The sequence below is a fragment of the Mytilus edulis genome, chromosome 6, assembly GCF_963676685.1.
Source record: "Mytilus edulis chromosome 6, xbMytEdul2.2, whole genome shotgun sequence".
NCBI classification, from domain to species: domain Eukaryota; kingdom Metazoa; phylum Mollusca; class Bivalvia; order Mytilida; family Mytilidae; genus Mytilus; species Mytilus edulis.
In genome coordinates this window covers 17,297,301-17,324,452 of record NC_092349.1, presented here as the reverse complement: position 1 = coordinate 17,324,452, position 27,152 = coordinate 17,297,301, and the positions used below count along the sequence as shown (strand labels likewise).

The window sequence follows — 27,152 nt, the reverse complement described above, 5'->3', positions numbered from 1 at the left end:
CAAATGAGGAAAATAATAGGACCTGAGTGTCAACGCCATTGTCCTATATTATTCATATTTAACATTGAATCCTTTGATTCTCTAATTTAACATCATGATGGCTAACAAATTGGACCTCAATATTTAAGATTTTCAAAATAATGGTAAGATCTTAACACAGTAAAATATAAAAAATAACTGATGACAGACTCAACTAATTTTACTGATTCTGTGAAATATTTAATAAAAATATATATAATTTACTTATTATTGTACATGTATCAAAATCAGGTAAAATCATTTGATTTCTCAGTGTATATTTCATCCAGAAGATAAATTGAATTTTGCCAAGTATGTGCCATTGCGATCACAAATAAAACTTGAAGACTCATTTTGTTTCAAACAAATACATCTAGGATACTCCAGTCCATCACTGATCAGTACTTTACTTTCCTTTCCATCTTTTGATATCACTATTATTCTATGAGAATCTTCATCTGCTACAATAATGTTACCATAAGTATATGTACAAAGTCCCCATGGTCCAGATAAATCCTGTGTATATTGCCAGATCTGTTTACCTGATTGATCAACACAGTATACTGCATTACCAAAATGGTCACTATAGATTACTCTGTCATTACAGTAAACAAGGTTACACAGGTTTGATTCACACTCAACTCGTATTGACTTCAGTGTATTTCCTTCTAAGTCTATAATACGGATTTCATCACTATCCAAACCTACAACAAGAGAATCATCTGATGATGATAATCCCCTGCATGCATTGTCTAATGGTATAACTTTGGTTACTGTTTCATTCTCCATATTGAAGATTCTAATGGCTTTCTCCAAGGGATAAGTTATGGCTATAGTGTTCTGATTGATCTGTGTAACACTGAAGGCTTCACCACCTATAGGTAACTGTTTCAGTAGTTTCCCATCAGGAGTAAGAAGGTTAACTTTGTCAGCCCATTCCACTATTATAAGTCTTCCATCCATCAGACAAATCATATCATTTATCTCCCGAATGTTGATCTGTATCTTATTCTCAATGTTAATGGTCATGTTGTTTATGTTTGATTGTTCTTGTGATTCTACTTGTGCTTCCCTACTCACACCTGTCTCTTTCTTCAAATCCATATCTGTTTTAACAACAGTTAAATCTCCTAAGGATCCAAACTTTTTTATTATCTTTTCTACTTCATTATTTTCCTCCATTTTGATGGTAAATTCTTTTGCCCTGTCGTCTTTGTCCAGATCATCTATGTATCGTTGACATTGATGTACTTGTTGTTCAATCTCATGTATGCCTATAAATGATTTGAGTTTTGAGGCATGTGGTATGACTGAATGTAACTGGTCTTGCATTTTCTTTAAGTTTTTCTGTTTTTCTCCAATTTCAGCAATTAAATCTGTGGCTTTTGATTTTTCTTCATTCAAGATGGTATCTGCCTCATTGCATATCTTCTTCTCCAGGTGGGTTAAATGTTTATCTATTTCATTGCGTATTTTCACAATGAATTTTTTAATGCTTTTATATTCTTGTTCTCCTCTTTTAATGTTTTGTGATTTGTTATTTACAATTTTACCTAAGAGTTGTAAGACGGAGTTGATATCTTTCTCTACGGATTCTTTAGATTTTTCAATCTTGGTTTTCTCCACAATACTGGCTAAACTTTTTATTCCGGTACACTTTGAATGACTAATGGATATACATTCATCACAGCAAGGCATTAAATGACTCTGGCAATACAAGTTAAGCTGTTGACCATGTTTGTCACATTCTGTTCTAATAGCTTGGACAGATGGTTTATAATTTTTGATATCAATAATCTTATGATCACGTGACAACTTAGATCTTTTGTGATGACCAGAACATGCTGAGCATAATCCTTCATCACAGTTGTAACACCAGATATCAGCTTTAGTGTTTACTTTTCCTGCTATACAAGGTCCACATGGAATAGGTTTACTGGATGCCATGACCTGAAAATTTCAAAGATAAATGTTATTTTGCATTCTTGTAGAGGTCCAAATAGTTAATGGTCAATGGATAATGATATTTGGCCAGAAATGACCAATGTAAAAAAAATCAAAGGAGAAAACTAACACACTATTTATGGACATAACAATGAACAAATGTATGATCTCTATGTTTCCTGTCCAATAATCTATGGAAATTTGCCTATTTCCAATGATTTTTTCGTGGAAATATAATATTAGTACAACTTGTGACGTCATCATAAAACGCAGGAATATGAATTTTCAACAAAATGGTTTATTTCCTATGTAATCACTGTATTAGCTTATTGTGATATTGCTCAATAAATTCTAACTTGAAATTTACGCTAAAAAAGGGGGCCATTTTAGGACCTTACCCAACTTACTCCTCTGAACAATAAGACATATTTTTACAATGTATGGACATAGGTTACAAACACATTACTCTGCATTTTATACCTTGTCATTAAATAAAATAACTAATAATTTAACCAAATACCTGTTGATTTTGTTATGACAAAAGTTTAGTTCTCTATCACCATTTCTTCAATGTCAACCAACCAGGAAGTTATTTAGGACATGTCTATACCTGATTCAGCTTATTATTAAATATTTAAATGACATAGAAAATAACTGACCCAAATTATAAAAGTTCAAAATATTTTTTTGTCATAAAGACATTTACAGGATTTAAATTTTCTAATAGAGAAAAATGGTGTATGTTAACTGGGACTATTATACTAACAGATGTTAATAATGTTTCTAAATCATTGGCTGATCCAAGGGGAGGGGGGGTCTTGGGGTTGGAACTCCCCCCTTTTAATGATCATTGCATTTGAATGGGGACATGTGGTTGGAACCCCCCTTTATCGTGGGTTGGGAACACCCCCCCCCCTTTTTTAAAATGGCTGGATCCGCCCCTGTAAATAGTATTTGATACAGAAATATTCTTTTTGAAGAATCTGGATATATTTTGTTTCTCATCTTATCTGTAGGTTGACAAAATATTTGCTATTTTGTATTATAGTGTGATTTTGCTTTAATTTAAACCTTGTCCATATGTAGAAACAATGTTTTCTATACAATAACAATTGTTTCAGTTTAGGAATCATCCTGTCAATAAATAATTCAATGAGCCTCACTAATAAAACTAAATAATTTTTTTGTTAAATTACTATATTTGGCTTCCACACAAAGTCTAATGTCTAATCTCATGACTTTACTAATCTTAAAAAAAAAACCACCAGTAACCATGGTAACATGTACCTGAAAATAATAGAAACAAAATAATAGAAAACACAATAGTTAACATTGTTGCCCTGCCTGCCACAAAAGTCGTTGTATGCGAAACAAAGGGATTAATATCTGGCCTAGAAGGCACAAAACTTTGCTCAGTGCTCGGAGCACAAAAATCATGCTCAAAACATGAAATCCAGCAATTTGATTGGTTGATTTTCGATTACAAGTACAAAAAACTGACTCAAAAGTTTTATGACCGCAAGCATAAACTATATGTAAATTTATAAAGCTAAATATTTCAAAATGTAGAAGACCTGGATGCGTCATACCTTGTATGCGTATTCTGTATTTTACAAAGTTTCTGTCTTTCATTTGTCCATTGTCCTTGACCTCATTTTCAAGATTCAGTGACTGCCTGAAATATCAGTGATTAAGGTTAAAGTTACATGGCTATATAATTTAAAGGTAAAATTTAAGTGGTGTTGGATTGATTTTATATTAAAAAAATGTATAATGATTTATGGTCATAGTAAAGGATCTAGCTCCTTCAGGAGCGCATCCAGCCATTTTAAAAGGGGGGTTTCCAACTATATGCCCCCGTTCAGATGCATTGCTCGTCAAAAAAGGGGGGTTAAAACACTGGAACCACCTTCACTGGATCCACTACTGATCTGGTTAGATGACACCATACTGCTTGATGTATGGATCAACTATGTTGTTTATAATTTCTTTGTACTGGTAGGTCAGACAAGTGAAGATGACACACAGGCACTTACTTGTCTCAGAAAAAAAATAATTCCTATATAACTTATATAGGTATATTATTATAGGGGGAATACATTCTGAGACAAGTGCCTGTGAGATGACACCATACTGCTTGATGTATGGATTAACTAAAATTGTTTATTATTTCTTTGTAGGTCAGACAAGTGGATTGGGTGGATACAGTATGGCCAAGACACTACAAAGATTGTCAGACAGAATCCACTAACATAATTGACAAGATGAAATACCCAAAAGTTCAAAAGTAAGTTTTTAATTTGAGTCAACTTTTGTACCATCAAGAATTAAGTATATGACATTAATTCATCTAGTGTTCTGTTGTAAGGCTAGACTTGCTGCTCTGTGTTTAATGCATAATAATTTATTTACTGTGGATTCATTTCTTTTCCTGGGTATCAATTTTCATGGATTAAGAAAAAAAAAGAGCATATTCCTAGATATTTGATTTCTTGGTTTTGTCAGTCTGCCATAGAAACTATGTAATTCGTTGAACATTTGAATTCATGGTTCACCTGTACCCACGAAACCCACGAATATTGGTATCTAACAAATAATAATGAATCCACAGTAGTGCCAAAAAGGAAAGTGGAATTTCTAGCATTAACAAACTAGTTTTCTATTTCTAAAAAATGATCATGTGGACCAGCATTTGTTTCTTTTGATACTAACTATTGTTGACTCCAATAAGGTTACAAGTGTTTTTTATGAAACATGCAAATTTTGAACTTAGAAATATATATCACAAGTAACTGAAGTAAGTTATTGTCCATTGGTTTGATGTATTTGAGCTTTTGATTTTGCCATTTGATTATCATTAGGGACATTACGTTTTGAATTTTCCTCCGAGTTTAGCATATTTTATCATAGATATATAAGAAGATGTGGAATGAGTGCCAATGAGACAACACTCCATCCAAGTCACAATTTGTAAAAGTAAACCATTATAGGTCAAAGTACATCTATTGATTTTTCACTGACATAAGAGCTTACCCATTTCCTATATTGCCTACTTGTATAAGTTTGTGATTAGGTCAGTTCAAGGAGAACCATTAGTGGTAAGCCAATGCTGATTGGTATACAGTTGCATAAGCATAAGCACATCTCTGTTCCATGGCTAATATTTGGCCCTGCCCTCTCAGTCATGGTCTATTGACTTTGAATCTTTTGCTAAGTTTTCATGTATTAGTTTGTGATTAGATCAGATTAAGATGAACTGCTAACATTGCTAATGTTAAGTCAATAATATTTGGTATGCAATTATTTTTGGCATTTGCAAGTATCGTTCTATGGAAATTATATAGCCCCACCCCCTCATCATTGTTCTTAGACTGACACTTTTACATAGTAAACAAGTTTGTGTTTAGGGTTGGTTAAAGGAAACAGGTAACGATAAGTCAATGGTTTTTGGTATGCAGTTGTATTAGCATTGGCCCATCTCATTTCTATGGAGATTGTGTAGCCATGTACCTTCAGTCATGGTTCACCAACTTTGAATATTCGCAAAACTTACATGTTAGAGTATTGTTATTATAATTTCAACCTTTGCAATATTTAAATAATAAGGTGGGACATACGTCTGTGATAACATTTTATATTATATGTATTAACTGTCTTCTAATTGGAGGAAGAAAGTTAAATGAACACTCAGACCACACAACCTATACACAGACTGACAACTTATTGTATTATTCTTTCCACGCTGCAAGAGGACAAACACATTTTGGCAGAATAATTTTAACAAACATTTTCACAACAAAAACATTTTATTTTCCTTTCTTTTTATAGTTTACTTAGATACTTACAATGAACTTTCACTTTCAGTTGCTATTTATAACGTTACTTACCATAGCAGCATTGTGACGTTTAACTTTTTTCAACCCGATTTTGTACTTCAGCAAGATTTTATGTATTGTTTTTATCCTGATGATGGTGCCCTAGGCACCGAAATATGTTGATCAATAAATTTCTGCAGCAGTCCTTAAAGTGTTGTTGTTATAAGACTCTTTACATTATATATAATAACATTTTTCATGATGATTTTAGGTATTGTTTAATGAGTGTGAAGGGATGTTACACAGATTTCCATGTAGACTTTGGGGGAACATCTGTATGGTATCATATACTACATGGGAAAAAAGTAAGTGCTGGTTATATAGATCTAAGAAGATGTGGTATGTGTGCCAATGAGACAACTCTCAATCCGAATCACAATTTGTAAAAAAAAGTAAATCAACATGGAGCCTGGTTCACACTAAATAGCAAGTTATAAAGGGTTTCAAAAATGACATGTGTAAAACCATTCAAACAGGAAATCCAACGGTCTAATCTACACAAAAAATAGACACACAAACAACAACTACTGAACACCAGATTCCTGACTTAGGACAGGTACAAACAAATGCAGCAGGTTTAAAAGTTTTAATAGGTACAAAGCTTATGCTTTATCTAAATACCATAATATTCATAATATTGTGGATTAAAAAAAATCTATTTTCACTAATTAAAAGCCCATGATCAGTATAATAAAAAGAATTACTAATCCAAGAAAAAGAATATAGAAAAATAGTGTTCTATGTGAGACTGAACAATACTAATAATTAACTCATGAATTATGTGATGTTTGATCACCAGTTGAATATTTATGTTTAGTTGAACTCTTTGATTTGTTATTCTAAAATTATTTTGAGTTAAGTATGCACTCATGCAATCAAAACCCTATTGACACAGCTATATTAACCTATATTCCAGACCTTATCTTTACTCTATTGACACAGCTATATTAACCTATAATTCAGACCTTATCTTTACCCTATTGACACAGCTATATCAGTGGCGGATCCAGGGGGGGGGGTCCGGGGGTGCGCACCCCCCCTTTATTTTTGCCGATCAATGCATTTGTATCGGGACATATGTTTTGCACCCCCCCTTTGCCCTGGGTTAGCCTGGGTTAGCACCCCCCCCCCTTTCGAAAATTCCTGCATCCGCCCCTGGCTATATTAACCTATATTCTATACCTTATCTTTACCCTAATTACTAACAGACTTGCAGTGAAGTAAAGATATGAAATGATGTAATTGTTTTTAAAATAACCATATTTAACAAAAAAATCTATTTCTTGTATTAAAGATTTCATATCAAAGTTGCAATGATGAATCTAACTGTTATTGACAAAGAGGAATAACTCTAGTTAAAAACTTTTGTCTAAATTTGTTCCATTGCTTAGTTTAAGATAAAATACAATGCAGTTCAAAATGTCAAATGATAGCAATCAAAAGCACTTTGATTTTTATATGAAGATTTTCATCACAATTTTGAACTATTGATATGCAACACACATGTACAGAAATGAAATAAAAGAAATAAAATGCAGTTATATCCACACATAAAAAATATAAACAGCGCATATAAAGTGGATTTAAAGTGAATTTAAATTGTTTCTGTTTTCAGGTATTTTGGTTAATTCCACCAACACCAAAAAACATGGAAGTCTACTTAACCTGGGTGTTGTCAGGGAAACAAGGTGACATTTTCTTGGCAGACAAGGTTGAGGGATGTGAAAGAATTACATTGCATGCTGGGTACACTTTCATCATACCATCAGGTAAGTAGTTACCACGGAAACTGAAACTATATGTGTATTTCAGTTAATGGTTTAAGTGGTACACAATTTATTGCAAGTAACACAATAGAGCTTTAGAAAAAGAATATAGATTTTGTAAAAGAAAGAAAGAGTTTGATAATCATTTGTTTCAAGATATTTCTCTTAGAAAATTCACAATGGATTTCTGTTTTGAATAAAAACAGCTGAAAAGAGTTCAGTTTCTGTTGATTGAAAAAGACGGCCCGTTATCAAAGAAAGGCATGTACTTGGGCAAGGATTGATTGATTGTTTGCTTAATATTAAATACTGACAATCATAGAAAAGTCTGATTGGTGTCTGTCTTTTGATGACAAACCACTGTGCCATGAGATGCACTACATAGACCATTTAGATGTTGGAGCCCTTCAAGATGTTGGAACCTTAGTGAATATTAAAAACTTTAGACACATGCTTCATCTTGTATTTTTTAAAGATTGAAACATACATTAATGTTTTCCTCCCTCATTTGTCAAAAATTCATATTTATAGAAATAAAGATATTTTACTGAGGCTTAAATTAAAATATTGTTTGTTTGCCCTTTACCGACCGACCCTATAAATTCGTTCCGCCTGAAAATCTTTTATTTATGTTTACCAGCAAGATTTTATTTTATTTTATTTTTTGTTCCTACCAAAAATCTTATATTTGTATTTCCCGCTCAAAACTTTTTTACCGGAATTCTCAGGTTTTATCTTTCCTGTATAAGGTCTAGTCCGTTTGGTATCACATGAGCGTTTGACATGACTTAACACTTGCATTTGGAGTTTCAAAGCATTTGTTTGAAATCGATGTTGAAAGCTTTGAAATCATGATTTAACCAACGTTACTCTGTGTCTTAATACATAAAGAGCAGGGTTCATTCAAAAAAAGTTCGTCCAATACTAAATTATCAACGTGTGTACAGAATATTTTGTAAACAGACTTTGTATCCTATGTAGGGATGGCCTTTGGTGATCCGTAGATTAGGATGATTATGTTAATGATGCCTTCGACCAGCATTGATATATTCTGATTTATATCTGACATGAACCAAAGGTCTGTAAAGGGGAGAATATTTGGCAGTAAAATCGCCAAGTTTTTCCATACAGATCATTTATAAATGCGTTGTAAAATACGTGACAATTGAGTTTCAAGTCTTGTAGCATTTTTATTGGAAACACAGGCACACACAAAAATTTAAACACTCTAGGGGCTTTTTCTACTAGTAATGTACAATGTATTTATGCCCGGACATATTTTACCAGAACAAAGTTATTTCTTACCTGCTTACAGAAAAACTTTAGGTTTGAACCTTGAAGTAAGCGTTCAAGGTACAGAGTACTATTAGTGCAAGTTAAAATTCTTAAAAATTCCAGGTATGTAAACATTTAAAATATGCCGCACAGCCCTATATTTTAAAATTTGAAAAAAAGTTGTAGTGCATATGAATTAACTTCACATACTGCATGATATTTTTTTTCTTCAAAACTTGGGACAATAGTCCTAGAAACTTATTAGCAAAAGCATACTTAAACAAAAGCAATACAGACAAAAATGACATCATGCAGATTTTGTATCTATAAAATAAAATATTATACCTACCTGCCTACCCATGACCAAAAATGTACCGAGCTAAGTTATTTTTTGGGAAAGAAAAATAAAATATTTTACCTACCTACCTACCCTGTTTCAAAACATAGGGTCGGAAAAGGGCAAACAAACAATATTTTAATTTAGGCCTGACGTATTGATAATGGTATGAATGAAATAAATATAAAACTTGAGATCAATATAACCTATAATACTTATTATGTGTTTTTAGGTTGGATTCATGGAGTTTATACACCTGAAGACTCTCTAGTGTTTGGAGGTAATTTTCTTCACAATTACAACATGGAGACCCAGTTAACTGTGTCTGATATTGAGGACAGAACACATGTAAGTAATTTCTAGTGGATTTTGTTGGTATAAGTGAATCACGAAATTAAATGTTCATCGAATGACACATTCCCTATAGGCGTGTATGCAAACTTGTGCAAAACCACTTAATTAAATATCCACCAACTTGCAAGTTTTCCACGAAATTGGTCGCACGAAAATAACTGAATCCACAGTATCACATGTTTAATGAAATTGATATCAAAAGTTTGAATCGGCAAGATTTTTTATGAGTTCAATAGTCAGCATTGATCAACTATTGTACGTGATCTTATGTTTGATATATATATATACTTTTAATTAGCATAACAGTAAACATTTCAGATTATCCTGCAACAATTGCTTAAAAGTTAAATCCCTTTTTAATTCCTTATTACTTTATCTGAAATTACAAATGGCCACCATACCTGCAAACTTTTCAAAATGCCCATGGGGGTTTTGCGTGCAAGATGGCTCTCATAGTCATACTTTTTGAAGTCTATAGCCATTGTAAAATTAATTGTTTTGTTTAAATTGTGGACACAATTGCTCTTTTAAAATTTCCATTTTGGAGCCTCCATGGGGGGAAATCCTCCCACCAATAGTGACAGTTGGCAGGTATGCACCATCTGAGGTCACATTTGACATTTAAACTCTCTAGGAAATGGCAGGTTTTTTTTCAATAGTAGATAAAGTAAATTGAAAACAAATCGTTTCCTCGAAGGTACTTACCAAATGTTGTTACTTTGACTTTAGCATCATTTCTAGAATCACTAAACAAAGTGAAACCAAAATTGCTACATATGTTTTATGTTTTGTTTTATGTACTGATAAAAAGCTTATTTTAAGGCTATTTTGGCAAAATAAATAAAAGTGATCAATTCAGGCACCTTGCATCCTCTGATTTTGTCATGTTCAGGTCAGGATGATAGATGAAAACAATTATTGTGAATAATGGTTACACACTAAATGGGGGTCTCATTGGGAAGTTCCTATCACGGATCCCGCTCACTGTTTTGTCAGATTCCTGTATCCTGCTTACACTATGTACGTAAGCAATTCTCATATTTTTGTCATTTCCCGGGTCCCACTAGACCTCATTTCCCGTTTTCACTACACAATAATTTGACTTTCACGAGTCACGCTTACAAAAAATCGGCAGTCCTGCGACCCACCTAAGTGTGTGGATTGATTTATTATTTAAATATAAGGAAAATAATACCTTCATCATTTTAAATCGCAGTCATTTGTATATCCTGACATGATTCAAACGCCAAAAATAAGAACACCTGAATTTGTTGTAACAAATCAAATTGATACTTTTATACCATGTACTTAAACAAGTTTGGCAACCATACCTGTGATTCTGATTATGACAGATTTATTTCTATTTACAGGTGCCTCATAAATTTCGGTATCCATTTTATGCCGAAATAGCATGGTATGTTTTGGCTCAATACTTGTGCTGTCTGACAGGGAAGCAGTGCATTGAACTTCCATCTGAGAATCAGGAGGATGAGAAACCAGATTGTCAAGATGATTCTAGACCCTCGTCAAGATGTTCACAAGAAAATGGACAAATGGAATCAAAAAATTCACCTGAAATTGGAACTTCAAATATTTCAAAAAGTATCAAAATAGAACTCACTAGAATAGACCACCAAAGTGTGAAAAAATCTCCTTCCGCTGATGATGAAAAATCGGCAATAAAGTTGAAACAATCACCTCGGAAATCTACATCTGATAGTTGTAGTTCTGCAGACACTGAAATATACGAGAGACCAGATGATATTGCTGGTCACCATGGTGATATTGATTTTTCAAATGTATCAAAAGAAATAACTTCCAAAGCAAGCAAATTGAAAATGAATGAGGATTCAAATAGTTCGGCAGGATCAATCGAAATCAGACGAACGAAAAGAGAACGTAAGAATGTTCATCTAACCAAGTGGGAGATAAAAGGATTGAAAAAAATGATTGAATGGTTGGAAGACTTACCTCCATCTAAGAAAGGTATCCCTAAAGATCTAATTGATCCTGAGGGTGTACTCAGAGAGGCAAAGGTAAGTTACTAAGAAAACAGAATATCAAGATACAGTGAAACCTACTATAAAGGGGGTCTCATATTGTGGGGTTTTGATCCAGGATTCCGCTTACTGTTTTGTCAGATTACCGTATCCCGCTTACACTATGTATGTAAGCAATTCTCAATTTTTTGTAATTTCCTGTGTCCCTATAGACTTCATTTCCCGTTTTCATGGCACAATAATTTGACTTTCACATGTCACGCTTACAAAAAATCAGCAATTCCACGTCACACTAAGACCTCAATGAGACCCACTATAAAAGTCACTTCTTTTGCATACAGTCAAACCTGCAATAAAGGTATTTTTTATAACATGTAGCCCTATTTTGTCATGTCAATTTCTTTTCCCACTGTAGAAAAATGTTTGAATTACAAACTTCTATTCAAAGTTTACATTTGATAATGTCAGTTTTCTCTGTGTCTGAAGATGATCTTTTTATGCAAGTTTAAGTAACATCAATTCCAGAAAATCCATCACCCTGATATTGTCCTGGCTAGTTAAAAACTTGACCAAAAGACGACTGATTTGTTTTGTGTTTATTTTAATATATGATTTAAACTATATTGAATTAAATATAAATAAAATAAAATTAACTATATAACATATACATTTTATTTACAAGTGACTTTTTAAGTTATCAGGTTGCTGTTTCATTAATTATTGTTATACATGTACCTTCATTATAAAATTTTAAGGCATTAAATTAACTGTTGTTCTTTTGATAAAGATTATATTTTCAAAAGGGAGATAATTTTGCAGGTTTTTCGGAAAAGAAATTGTATTTTTTCAAATAGTTAATGAAAGCTTGTCATCTTCATTATTTTTGACAAAGAGGAGAACAAATTTTGAACATTTTCTTGTTAAACTTAAAAGTTTTTGAAGCTTTTAAACTATCCAAGTTAATTAGTAATGTGTGTTGTTGCAGCAATTGGTAATAGACCATCTTCAAGACAATGCACAGCTTGCAATCACAGGAGAGGCAATTACTTATTGGCCACCATCAAAAAAGGTGAGAGTATATATGATGGAAATTACATAAGACCTGAAGTGGTTAATTAAAAATTCTACTTGAACATTTTTATGCCCTTGCCGTAGCCCTTGTCCGTCTGTATGTCCGTCCATACTTGCGTCCCAAAATTGGTTTCTGTTCTCTAACTTGAGTTTGCCTCAACCAATTGTTTTGAAACTTATACACAATGCTTATTACCACAATATATAGATCAATTTTGATGTTTTGTGGTGTCACTTTTAATGTTCTTGAGTTGTACCTCTTTACACATGTTACAAATGAAAAATTGCTTGATTTTTCATTAAGGTTCTCTTACTAAAGTTTACCTCAACTAAATGTTTTGAAACGTATACACAATGCTCATTTCTACAAAACTCAGATCAAGAACAAATTTGAATAGCGTCATTTTTACAGTTCTTGAGTTATATTCCTTTAACATTATTTGCCAAAAAGGGGGGGGGGGGGTCATCTGTCCCATGTTAATTCCTCATTTATTTGGCATCAGACAATCATATAGGAATATGGATTTTAAAGAAATGTGAAATTTTATAAAATATGGTTTATGTAAAACCCCTAAAAATTTCATGAAAGTTTTACTTCTGATGTTTTTATTAAACTTATTGGTAGATAAATTTACACTGTTATGTTAAATAAATAGTTGTAGGGTTCTTGGTCATAAAACTTTACACTTGTGAAAATCTGCAATATTGTATAAGTGATCATTTTGACTATTTATGAAATATTTGCCACTGGACTTTAAGCTAACAACAAGAAATCAGTTATCTGAGTGATTCTAGTCCTTGGTGGTCCTGACTACAACATTTATAATAACAAAATTGCATTTTAGTCAAAAATGACAAAATCTCGAACAATAAATGCATGCAATAATTTCTGAATTTACCGTAGTTAGTTATTTCTGAAGGAAATATCATTACATTTCTTATCAATTTTCCAGAATTCAAAACTGTTCCCATGTGACTATTCCAGATTCAAAATATTCCTTACTTTATTTGAAAATAGAGATCTGATGACAGTTCACCAATGAAATCAATCAAAAGCACCCCTGAAAGAAAAAAAAATATGATTTTATGTAAACAACACTCAAAACTATATTTATTTTACAATACCAAACCGTAAGAAAAAGGGGGTCCTTAGAAGGGTTTCTAACTTTATATGCAACAATTAATATTATTATAATGATGTTTAATTAAAATATAAGATTACAGTATTAATTTATCTGTATTTTCTGCTACAGGTTATCAAACCAAAAAAGCAGTATACTTCTACTGGACAGAAAGCACCCAAGGCTACAAAGGGAAAGTTACAAAAGTCAGAGGTTGTGCGTCGTCGGAGAACAAGATGTAAGAAATGTGAACCATGTACACGGTCAGATTGTGGTGAATGTAATTTCTGTAAAGATATGAAGAAGTTTGGTGGATCAGGCAGAATGAAGCAGTGTTGTAAAAGCAAGCAGTGTCTTTCTGTAAGTATTTATGGGTCACTAGTTAAGGGAGAGGGTGGTTGTAAAAGCAAGCAGTGTCTTTCTGTAAGTATAGCGAAAGCTGATCAAATGTGTTTAAGTTTAGTGGAAACAGTTTAAACGAAACTATAAAGATTTTTACATTTTCTTTAGATAGACAGCAAATGCTTTTAAAAGTGCTGTAACACTTTGATTAAATTGTAAACTGGAAACAATAAATGACAGCATTGATTCATCCAATCAAGTTAAAATGGCCTAAATTTTATGTAGTTCAAATTTTATGATTTCAAGGACCAAATCTGACTGATATTTCATTTTTTAGTATTCTTATTTCGTGATTCCTTTCATTCACAAAATTAGCAAAAAGTAAGTCATTACCCAAATTTCCGCTATATATTAATTTCTCTATTTGCTTTGGTCCTGCTATAAAAAGGCCTCTTCAGCTATTATTTTTACATGTTACAGCCTGTATTACCACACAATGCCACCTGTTTGATTTGTAATAAAGCCGACCAACCAGAACCAAACCAGTTAATGGAGTGCAGTTTGTGTTGGGAGATTATCCATGTTCCTTGTTTACATCAGAAGTACGAGAACTTAAACAGCGAGGGTGTTATTAACGAAGATATCCGACAACAATGGGAATGTCCCAAGTGTTTACATGACACAACAAAGGGACCACTACAGGTAGAGATTTGTGTACTTTTAATGTGTAACCACACAAATATGTACTTAGATATAGGAAGATGTGGTGTGAGTGCCAATGAGACAACTCTCCATACAAATAACAATTTAAAAAGTAAACCATTATAGGTTAAAGTACGGCCTTCAACACGGAGCCTTGGCTCACACCGAACAACAAGCTATAAAGGGCCCCAAAATTACTAGTGTAAAACCATTCAAACGGGAAAACCAACGGTCTAATCTATATAAACAAAACGAGAAACACGTATGTATTACATAAACAAATGACAACTACTGTACATCAGATTCCTTGCACACATACATTCTACCACAATAGAATTGTTTAAATTTGTTTACAGGATTCTTAAAGGGATCATTAAATGAAATCGTGTACAGAAAAATCAGTGTTAGATTCTAAGGGAAATGTGTACAACAATGTCAATTGTAATGTCATAAATAGTTGTCGCAGTTAGAAATGGTCACTCTTGTTTATGAAATGGCTTTACAACTTCTATAATACTAGTGATAGGTGAACAGAATTTTATTACTGAAAATATAATAGCCATAGTTTTAAACTAACACCTTGTACAGTGACTAATGAACCAAGAGTGGTAGTGGTTAGTACCCTTAAAATAACAACTTTCCGTGGGTGAAAGCATGCATTTTACTCATGCATGTAAATATTAGTAACATGTATAGAAATTCATGGCATTGCAGGTCACATCAGGTCAGCGCCCATTTGAACTCATGAATATGAATGTATATGAATATATGAAATAATAGCAGTACATGTATATGAAACCAAAGTGAGAATGATTGAGAAAAAAATGAAGACGAAAAAAAAAAAAATAAATTATCTGTGACATATATGATGATCATTTACTAATGTTAAGCAAATGAGTAAGTTTGAATGAAAATTTGCATGGTACCAAAGGGGTTCCAAAGGCTCTGAGAAATCAACTGGACATTTGGTCCGTTAAACCATTCTTGTTAATTGTACCAAACACTTTTTAGCTCACCTGGCCCGAAGGGCCAAGTAGGCTTTTCCAATCACTTTGCGTCCGTCGTCGTCCGGCGTCGTTGTTAACTTTTACAAAAATCTTCTCCTCTGAAACTACTGGGCCAAATTTAACCAAACTTGGCCACAATCATCATTGGGGTATCTTGTTTAAAAAATGTGTCCGGTGACCCAGCCAACCAACCAAGATGGCCGCCATGACTAAAAATAGAACATAGGGGTAAAATGCAGTTTTTGGCTTATAACTCAAAAACCAAAGCATTTAGAGCAAATCTGACATGAAGTAATATTGTTCATCAGGTAATATTGTTCATCAGGTCAAGATCTATCTGCCCTGAAATTTTCAGATGAATCCGACATTTCGTTGTTGGGTTGCTGCCCCTGAAATGGTAATTTTAAGGAAATTTTGCTGTTTTTGATTATTATCTTGAATATTATTATAGATAGAGATAAACTGTAAACAGCAATAATGTTCAGCAAAGTAAGATCTACAAATAAGTCAACATGACCAAAATGGTCAGTTGACCACTTTAGGAGTTATTGCCCTTTATAGTCAATTTTTAACCATTTTTCGTAAATCTTAGTAATCTTTTAGAAAAATCTTCTCCTCTGAAACTACTGGGCCAAATTTAACCAAACTTGGCCATAACCATCATTGGGGTATCTGGTTAAAAAAATGTGTCCGGTAACTCGGCCAACAAACCAAGATGGCCGCCATGGCTAAAAATAGAACATGGGGTAAAATGCAGTTTTTGGCTTATAACTCAAAAACCAAAGCATTAAGAGCAAATCTGACAGGAAGTAAAATTGTTGATCAGGTCACAATCTATCTGCCCTGGAATTTTCAGATGAATCGGATAATCGGTCGTTAGGTTGCTGCCCCTGAATTGGTAATTTTTAGGAAATTATGCTGTTTTTGGGGAAAGACGGCTTCAAGCCGTCAATTCCCTAATGGGATTGGCCAGAGTATCATTCCATCACGTCAATCATTTTGTTTTGATAGTTTGGAAACCCCCTCAAAATGTCATACTGAAATTAATGGCAAGGAGAACAGATTGACTTTAAATACATTTTTTACACATTCCCTTCTGTTTCTCGTGAAATTATCGTATATTGAGCTTTCCCTTACACTATATACGTTTCTTTTACAGTCCGGAAAAATCAGTATTACGAAATATTCTAAATATATCTAACCTAGTGACGTCATTGTTGGAATGCCACACAGGGATATCCTTTATTCATTATAAAAATCATTCACAGTATTTGTATACTAATTTAAAATCCGTATTTGTTAAATGTAAACCTAATGATGTTTGCTGTAGTGTAGATCATTCACACACCAACATGCAATGCTTTAATCTGAGGCTATAATCAGATAATTTGTAGGTCAACTTTCGCGGTAAACAATGTCAATGGGGATACATGAGATTGGGGAGAGAAACGACAGTTTTCATTGTTTCTGTAAAGTTTTGTTTTTAGAATCTTCCTCCAATTCAGAAGCACCTCCATTGATGAGTAATTAAACACTAAAATCAAAGTAAATGTTTCTGAACACTTAAAATGTGACATTTAGTATATGATAAGTAGTCTTCTATATAAAAAAAAATTTGTGTACCAACATAATTATTGAAATGGTTAAAAAAAAAATTAATGTTGTTTTTTGTAGTTTATACCTATTGAGATTGGGGAGAGCAACTGCAGTTTTCATTCTTTCTGTAAAGTTATGTTTTTAGAATCTTTCTCCAATTAAGGAGCACCTCAATTGATGAGTAATTACCCACTAAAATGAAAGTTAATGTATCTTAACACTAAAAATGTCACATTAAGTATATATATGATAAGTAGTCATCAATTAAAAAATAATTTTGCGTACCAAAATAATTATTGTAGTGGTCATTTTTTTTTAAAGATTGCTTTTTGTAGTTTAAAGCTATTTATTCATGAATTTTACAGATATATCAAAATGTGGGATCTGGAAACAAACTTCACACAGCTTATATCAATCATATTTGATTTTATAAGTACATGTATCCCTGTGATGAGAGTTGTAACTGGGAACTTTATCAATGGAAAATTAAAACTGAACAGATTTTTCAGTCCTCACTTTCTTGCGAATACTGTCACAAAAAATTGAGAATGGTCTTAGCCTGCCATTCAATTGTACATTATTAAAATTCTACAATATATTGTAGTAGTTGTTAAATTCAATTGAATTTTAGATAATTAACTCCCAACTTTAATCAAATGTTTTGATTTAGAAGGTGCAGATCTCATTGGTCCTAATTGTCTCTGTGATGAATTCTTGACTAAGGAAATGAAATAACAATAAACAACAATTAGTTTCATTATTGTTAGCCTTTCTATATGTTCTAGCTGTTCTTTTGCTCATTCTTTGTATGTAGACTATCAAAAGATACCCCCCTAAACATTGAAACAATGGCCGTCTTTTCCCTCAGAGCTCTTCAGCTCTTTGATTTTGTTATTATCTTGAATGTTATTATAGATAGAGAAACTGTAAACAACAATAATGTACAGCAAAGTAAGAACTAAAAAATAAGTCAGTATGACCAAAATAGTCAATGGACCCCCTAAGGAGTTATTGCCCTGAGGGAGGGTTGTTCTCAACCTGACAATAACAAACACAGGTCAAAGTATGGCCTTTTACACAGGGCTTTGATACAGACCAAACAGCAAGCTATAAAGGATCCCAAAATTATTAGCGTACACAATTCGAACAGGAAAACCAACGATCTAATTTATGTTTCTAAACGGAAAATACCAATGAACAACATCAACAAACGATAACTGCTGAACGACAGGCCCCTGAATCAATCAGGACAGGTGCATAAACATGCAGCGGCTATAGATAGTTTTGTTTTGCCAGCATACAATATAATTGCAGTTGAAGGCAAATCCTGCAGAAGTTCTTTGTACTTTATTCTAACAACGAACATTTTTTGATAGGGAATATAAGTAAGGGGGAAAGAAACCAATGTTGATATCTTTTTATAATATTTACAAAAAAAAAATGGTGCGTGAAATAGACATGATTACATTTCCGGATGCGTGAAGCGGAAATATATAAAAAAAAAAAAAAAAATCTGTTTTGAAAAAAATAGGTGCTGGCGGGTCCATCGAACAAGAAATCAAATTGGTGGGGTCTAACTGGATCAAACCAATTTTTACTGGACGACCTTCAGAATGACTGGTTCCACATTATCTTATATACACCTGTCTATCATGGATATTTAAAAATAAGCAGATGTTATATAATTGCCAATGAGAAAACTCTTCACCAGAGACCAAAAAAGTAGAAGTTAACAACAATAGGTCATCGTAGGCCCTTCAACAATGAGCAAACCCAATATTGTATAGTAAGCTATCAAAGACCCTAAAATGACATTTATTACACAATCCAAACAAGAAAATTAACAGTCTAATTTACAGGTTATGTACAAAACAAGAAACAAAAAACAAATATGATATACAGCAACAAATGACATCCACTGAATTAGAGGCTCCTGACTTGGGACAGGCACATACAGAATGTTGCGAGGTTAAACATGTTTGCTGGGACAAAATCCTCCCGCTAACCTGGAACAGTTGTGTAACAGTACAATATCAGAACAAACATAAAAATCACTTGAAAAGGGCCAAACTCATCAGATCAATACAAATCACACCAAAAAAAAACCACCGAAGTAAAACAAAAAAGGACATTAAGGACAGATCTGAGAGATTTTCATTTGTTGTAGAAATTTGTTAACTTGAGTAATATTAGTGGAAAATACTCTTGTTGACTTTCTACAAAATAAAATACAATGTAATTAAATAAAACAGTACTATAAAAGTACTTTACAAAATCACTGAAAAGATACTTTGAAGTTTAGAACCTCAACCCTGATGGATCAACTGAAACTTTTTCATTACACTTTTCTCAGAAAGACGTCATATTTGGTCATCAGCTCAAAAGTCATGTGTGTGAACTTTTGGGACATGTCCGACATCTATTTGTCTGACACTTTGAATAACAAGTAGGGATATGCTTAGCACAACAACACATGCAATCTTGTTCACCGGTAAATTTTTATCAACCAATTTTAAAAATTTCAATAGAATACCTAATTTAAATTATGTAATGTCTGTTGTAGCTTAGGGTTAAAACTGAAGTAAAAAATGAGGATCCAATAGCAGTACCAGCAGTATCGATACCTGATGTCAAAAATATACCAAAGGAAACTGAAGGAAAACGTGTTACAGTCAAAGAACAGATGGTAAAATAGGACTTAAAATCATATTGATTATTCTGGTTCAATTATTTTGAATCAATGGTGCTGATAGAATGACGATCAGTGTACAATTCTTCTTCTAACTGTCTTGGGTGTATCTAAGAGAATTGTCATTTTAAATTCCTAAATTTTGACATGTAATTTCTCCAAGATAAGCAAAAATTACATTTTGCAGCTAGAAATCAACTTGCTTGTAAATTTTATTACATTTTGAGGTGTGCGTGAAGCTATGAAATGTCCAGTGTTTACCTATCATACGCCCAACATACTTATGACATCAACTAGCTGTACTGTCAAAGAAAACATTTCTCCAAAATATTCATTTACCTGTTACCCCTACAGGTCACCAGGTAAACTTAATTTTTGACAGTAAAACTACAGATTGAGTCTGCGATTCTTCAGGGCTCTCCTTTTCTGGGAAAAAATTTGGTTGATTATAAATGGAATCACTGAAGCATGACCAGAGCTGGTCCCCTCTTTGGCAGTTAGTAGGTCCACTCATAAAAATTTCTGGATCTGCCACTGGTATGTACTTTTAATAGATTTTAAATTTGTTTCCAGCACTCTCCAATATCCTATGCCAGTGAAACAGATTTAGACGAGGTGGCTTTAGAAATGGAATGTTACGATGATGCAGCTGTATCACCGCAAAAAGTAACAACAGACAACCAGGAACCAATCAAAGGGAAGAAAGATGGTCTGAAAAAGAAGTTGACAGCAAAAAGGAAAATAACTGATGGAATCAAAGAAAAAAAGTCATCACCGGCAATGTCTAAACAGAGATCTCCTCTTAAAATGGTAAAAAATTGTTGAAAATTATTTAATTTGTTTTAACAATGGATTAAAATGAAGCAAAATAATTGAAAAATTTAAGGAAGTAGACCTAGGTTAAGGGAAATAACTCTTAAAATCATCCGTATGTTTATGTCAACCATTTTTTAAAATATATTCTAAGCTTCTAGGTTACATAGATTATTTTCAATCTGTTTCAGGTAAATGCTTAAAATACATTGATGAACTTGACTTTTACAAACGTACTGATGATTTAAAGTACTGTGGATTTATTTATTTTTATGGGTTTAATTTTCATGGATATAGGAAAACTTTTACAGTGACTTGACTTAGTGTTGCTCTCCACCAATTGCAATGCATTCCAAATTTTGACCAAATTTCAATTTGTTTTATTAAATCAAATTGTTCAACTGGTCAGAATATTGAACAAATTGTTCAGACAAATGTGAAAGTGCAAAGTGACATAAAATCAAACATACTTATATTTGTTTAGGGGCCAGCTGAAGGACGCCTCCCGGTGCGAGAATTTCTCGTTGCATTGAAGACCTGTTGGTCACCTTCTGCTGTTGTCTGCTCTATGGTTGGGTTGTTGCCTCTTCGACACATTCCCCATTTCCATTCTCAATTTTATTACAATCCTATAAGATTTTAACTCCACTTTCATGATGTTGTGACAAAATTAGTCTATCAGTTTGTATAGGTATATTATAGTCATTTCCATGCTGAAGGAACTGTTATTATTTTGAATTGCTATAAAAATGTCAATTCTAAGCTTTCATATAGATTTTCTTTCTAAAAGTATTCTATATTCATAAGAATTTGCTCTTTATAGTCAATTTTTGACAATTTTCACCATAAAGTTTTGTAAATTTTTTACAAAATATTTTCCACTGTATTTCTGGGCCAAGTTCATTAAAGATAAAGTTCAGTAAAATAAGATCTACAAACACATCACCATCAACAAAACACAATTTTGTCATGAATTTATTTGTGTCCATTGTTTAATATGCACATAGACCAAGGTGAGCGACACAGCCTCTTGAGAGCCTCTAGTTACAACTTTCTCCAATATAAAGCTACATCAAGTAAATATGAAAATAACAAAATTAAGTCGCCAAGTATTGGGAAACAAAAGGCTAAATGCAAAATGAAGCAAAATAAGTTGGTTTTCAGAAGCTGGAATTGAGCATGCATTCTAACTGTATATTTAATCTATTGTAGAAGAAGTCTATAACAAATGTCAAAGCTTCTCCGTTAAAGAAAACCATCAAACCTGACGATCATGGTGATGTTATTGATAACCCTCTACCAACATCAGAGGAAGTACAAGGGACACCCAAGGGAGATAACCCAAAAACAAATGGAGTTGCAAAAACACCAGAGTCTGTCAAAACAAGATCTGGACGAACCATAAAAAGGTCACCGACTCTGAGCGATGAAAACATGACGTCAGATCACATGGCTAAGCGACCGAGACGTGAGGTAGTTACACCTCGTAGATTTTTGGACTACTGTTGATATTCGTTATTCATGTTCATAGTTTTTTTCAGGGGATATTCAAAACTTGCCGTGTATCATTGCTCAAATCTGTTGTACTTTTCTTTTTTTCTCGGTGTATATAATTTTATAAAGGCCAGTATGGGTAAAAGAAAATGACTGTTTAATCTTTGGTACATCTAGGATGTTGAAAAATAAAAGTTGGGAACCAAAAAGTATATTTAACTTCCTTAATATTTTTAATTTACAAACAAGATAAAAAGGAGCAATGGATTTTTAATTTTTGTTCTAAATTGCTAATGTTTGTATTAGATATAGGGCAATATACTAAAAAGATTTATGGTGGTTGAAATAATTTCTGTTCACGTCATCATCATTACTTTTGTGTAGTCAGCTGATTTTTATCTTATTTTTTTTATTTTGATACTGATTTAGATTATTAATTGTTTTTTTTTTTAAAGTATAATGAATTAGTCCAATGATCTCTATTCCCAATATGTTTAATTTATTTTCTATATGTTTTGTTTTGTTCCACGATTTCATTTTAATTAAAAAAAAAATATATTTTTTTTTTGGGGGGGGGGGGGGGGGAGGTAAGGTATTGCAGTGACAAGTTTTATTGAATAAATAAATGACAAAATAAAAAGATAAAATTCATGAAATTAATGAAATGATCAGAAAACTAATTATACCTGTTCAGTAAAGTAAGCTTTTTTTTTATTTTTCCTCGAAAAAAGTGGATATTGGACAAATTATGAGCATAATATACATAACATAAAATTAAATGACCATTCATACATTCTATAATATCATGATACTGTAATATAGATATCAAAATTTCTTCAACTTAAAAATGCACCTACTGAGACGGGAGTAAATAATTATAATAAGAAAAAGGATAATAAACTGTACTAAAACTAAAAGAATAATAAAGTTCTGAGGTTTTATAAAAGTAGATTAGTTTGAAAATTATCCCAATTTATGCTCTTGCGATCCAATATTCCAAATTGACATTACTAGGGTTGTATACAAATCCTTATGTATATATATATATTGAAGAACATTTTGTTAATGAATATCTGAATGTGCCAATTTTGTTATTACATATCGAAAAAAAGAAGAGAAATTGTGATTATTGTTAATATAATGTAATTAGATAATTTTTAAAGGTAAGTTAATTTTAGTTTCATCATTTCGAAAGGAAGTATGAATGTTTAATCAACCATTACAAATTCTTTATTGGTTGCCTTATTATATGTTGTAAAAGTTCACAAATTGTTATAAATTGACTGATTTTGTTTTCCTGTAAAAATTTTCCTGTTTTATTTTTTTCAATGATTAATTTTAAGAAAAACAAGTGTTATCCCCAATAATGAATACTCAACTTATTCATATTTAAATCTAAAATCAAAATAACAAATTTGCTTTTCCTAACATTAAAATTTTGAATTCATTAATGAAATGTGGGAGAGATATCAGTAAATTTTTTTTTTATGAATGTGATATTTCAACAAATTTTTGACACACTTTAGTTAATTTTCAAATTTATCTTCGATTATAATTTTTTAAAATTGTTTTTTTTTTATTCTAACACCTAGTGATACTAATTTTTGCCAAAAAACTAATTTTTAAATTTCTTGAAAAAAATCCTCATATTTTCAACAAACAAACACTTCTGTCAGATCCTTCATATATTTCTGTATGTTGAATATTTTATGACTGAATTAGATAGCAGACAAGGAGTGTTCCATTCTTTATCATTGCATTATCTAGAGAAGGTGAATCATTCCTTTTTTAATGGGCTTTTGGGGCAATGAAAGGTATTAGAAAATGGCTTTTTTTATTAGGTATCCTGTTTTTACGTTTATATAAATAAATAATATGTTTGTTTTAATGGACTGTGGATTCATTATTGTTCGTGGGATACCAACTATCGTGAATAAGCCTAAAGTAGGAATTCAGATATTGGACAAAGTACAAATTTCTATAGGCCTCATTATAGACTTTGGAAAAGCCTTGAAATTAAATATCCACTAAATACTCTGTTTCTCAAACTCCGACAATTGGTACCCACAAAAATAAATGAATCAACAGTAATCGTCTTAAATTCACACAACGCTACCTCTTCATTTAGTATGATTGTTTATGTAATATTATTGAGGGAAATATATGAGGGACAGTTTACATAAATCACATAGCATATTACTTCATTGGTAATTTTGTAGTATAATGCCATACTATCAGGTTTAAGTTATGTATATAGGTTATTAAAATTTTATTCATTTTTTTGTATATTAAATAATATTGGAAGTAAATCAACTCATTTTAAAATACTGTAAATTCAGAAATTGCTGTGTACATTTTTTATTAAGACTGTTGAAGAATGGATAAAAATGTGAGATTATATGTAATTATTTCAGGAATGGCTCCATACAAATAATGCCGTCAGAATTTTAAAATGCAAGTTTTTTAATTTTCAAGATATCTTTAACTTCCTATCCTTAGTTTCAGGATAATAGAAACTTCACAAAATTTCTGAATTTACAGTACTCAATTATTAAATTAATTTGATTTCTTTGAATCGCAAAAAAAACAAGAAACAAACCAATTTGTTTTTAAATTGTTACATCATCAAAATGAAAAAGTTCTCTGAAATTTGTTTTTCTTATAATGTATAGGAAGTACTGGATAAAAAAGACCAAGCTATTCTTTTGTACCTTTTTGGTATTCAATCACAGCAAAATTTATGGAACAATCACAAATTTCATTTTTGTGAGTCAAAAAATCGAAATTTAATAGAATTTTCCATTGCACTATACTTTTAAGATCATTAATCAGAAGATCAATATTTCATTCTGATGTTTCTTTTAATTGATTGTTTGATATGTTTTTGAATGAAATAAATTTTATATAGTTCAAACTGAATTTGTGTTGTTCTTCCTCCCAACCTTTGACCTTGAGAACTGAAAATGGTGTAAAAACAGCCAAAAAAAAGTTGATAGATAAAAAATCTTGAATTAACATTTTCCTTCTAGCTGTTTCTTGAACAGAGAAGATCCAACACAAATTCAGACCAGGAACTAGTTTGTGAACTTTGAACTTGGAACATCAGTGTCCTTAACTCCACATCTTTGTACTTATAGGTACTTACATCACCAAGGGGAAGACGTCTTTATGGATTCAAAAAGTTCAGGAGGTCTGCTGGGTCAAAGGTCAGAAAGAAATTGTCAACAGAGGCATTAGATTTAGTTGAAAATGTTATGGACATTGATGTCCCGTCTACTTCATACGTCGAACATGGAGCCAATCACACACCTTCAAAGTCAGGTTTCAGAGGTCAAGGTCAAGGCAAGAAGAGAAAAAAACTGATTGAGAGTGCACCAAATAATACTAATGATTTGCAGAAACCAAATAAACTGTTTGCACCTGGAAGAGGGGACATAACTCCAGAAATAATTGCACCACTAAAAATAGAACCTCTGAAAGATATAAAGCGATATGTGATACGTCCCCCACCCCCACCTCCACCAGCAGACTATTTTGTAATGAACAATGGTAAAAATCATCCACTCTGTAGAGAAATATGGATGAAAATATTTGCTCATCTAAATCCAACATCCTTGGTTAAAAGTTTGGGATGCTGTAAGACTTGGAATCGATGGTGCATGCATCATACATTATGGAAAACTATAAATCTCAGTGGAAAATACATTTATCAAGTTCATTTGATTGGTATTGTGAAACGACAGCCGTCAACATTAATTCTTAAATCATCAAAACTTACACACAAACAATTAGCTTGGTTGTTAGCTAGAATTCCTCAGCTGAAAACTCTTTCTTTGTCGTCATGTTCATGGGCCGTTGTTAGTGCATTAGGATTTGCTGTTTGTCCTCTTTTGTATTCTCTTGACATCAGCTGGATTACGATGTCCGACGAACAGTTTCGGGACATAATTCGTCCCCCAGCAGACAGACACCCAGGGATGGTAGATATAAGTCGTCTGCATAAATTAAAACATCTTTCGGTAGCAGGGACAGAAATTTCCAATACATCACTATCAGAAATTCCCAACCATTTAATATCACTAGAAAAATTAGACATCAGCTACTGTCCAAGGATGACTGACGATGGTATCCGACAGTTACTGTTGCCAGGCAACTCTGTGACTCAGTCTTTGATTGCTTTGGATATAAGTGGATGCACAAAGATCACAGATCGTGCAGGAGATTCATTCCAACATTGTACACAATTACAAACAGTTAAGATGGCTTCCTCTCCACATATCTCTGCTAAGATACGGAAGAAATGTCCTGTGGTCTCGTTTATCACACAATCCTCATTCCAGATCACATGACTTGTCACATGATATGAGTTGCCTCAGGTAGAAATTGACCTTATGCAAGTCCTCCTGTACGTGTACATGTATAAGATGTTGACCAAGTTTCAAACTTAAAGTAATAGATTAACTTTGGTCTGTGTTGTAGGGTTTTTATGTCACTAAATTTGTAAACAGTTACAAAATTGGAATACTAGTAAGAATTTCTTTCAACCCGAAAAAATGTTAAAAAAAATATGTATTGATATTCAATTGATAATCATTTGCATATGTTGATTTCTATCCGAAACAGGTCATATTTTGATTTTGATAGTGCTTAGCAAAATAGGATAGATTAGTACTTAGGTATTGTTGTTTACGAAATTACTTTCAGAAGTAATTGGAGTCATTAAAGCATTTACAGGCATACTACTTACT

At 32.4% G+C, this 27,152-nt stretch overlaps 2 protein-coding genes across 2 annotated transcripts in view; one reads left to right on the top strand and one right to left on the bottom strand.

Moving 5' to 3' along the window:
• The window catches only part of LOC139527260 (lysine-specific demethylase 2B-like), a 65,750-nt gene extending 38,881 nt beyond the window's left edge, over positions 1-26,869 (top strand). The window contains exons 6-17 of the mRNA XM_071322599.1: positions 4,143-4,249; positions 6,049-6,142; positions 7,453-7,606; positions 9,448-9,563; positions 10,940-11,605; positions 12,555-12,638; positions 13,894-14,121; positions 14,584-14,805; positions 19,972-20,094; positions 20,671-20,907; positions 22,123-22,383; positions 25,542-26,869. Coding sequence (XP_071178700.1) covers positions 4,143-4,249; positions 6,049-6,142; positions 7,453-7,606; positions 9,448-9,563; positions 10,940-11,605; positions 12,555-12,638; positions 13,894-14,121; positions 14,584-14,805; positions 19,972-20,094; positions 20,671-20,907; positions 22,123-22,383; positions 25,542-26,753 — 3,504 coding nt within the window. The 3' untranslated portion in view covers positions 26,754-26,869. The remainder of the gene's footprint in view (positions 1-4,142; positions 4,250-6,048; positions 6,143-7,452; positions 7,607-9,447; positions 9,564-10,939; positions 11,606-12,554; positions 12,639-13,893; positions 14,122-14,583; positions 14,806-19,971; positions 20,095-20,670; positions 20,908-22,122; positions 22,384-25,541) is intronic.
• LOC139527252 (uncharacterized) lies at positions 198-2,594 on the bottom strand. The gene is made up of 2 exons (XM_071322586.1): positions 2,483-2,594; positions 198-1,968 (listed from the first exon to the last, which is right to left on the bottom strand). The coding sequence occupies exon 2, from the start codon at positions 1,963-1,965 to the stop codon at positions 301-303; it is 1,665 nt and encodes a 554-aa protein (XP_071178687.1). The 5' UTR covers positions 1,966-1,968; positions 2,483-2,594; the 3' UTR covers positions 198-300.
• Positions 26,870-27,152: the final 283 nt, after the last annotated feature.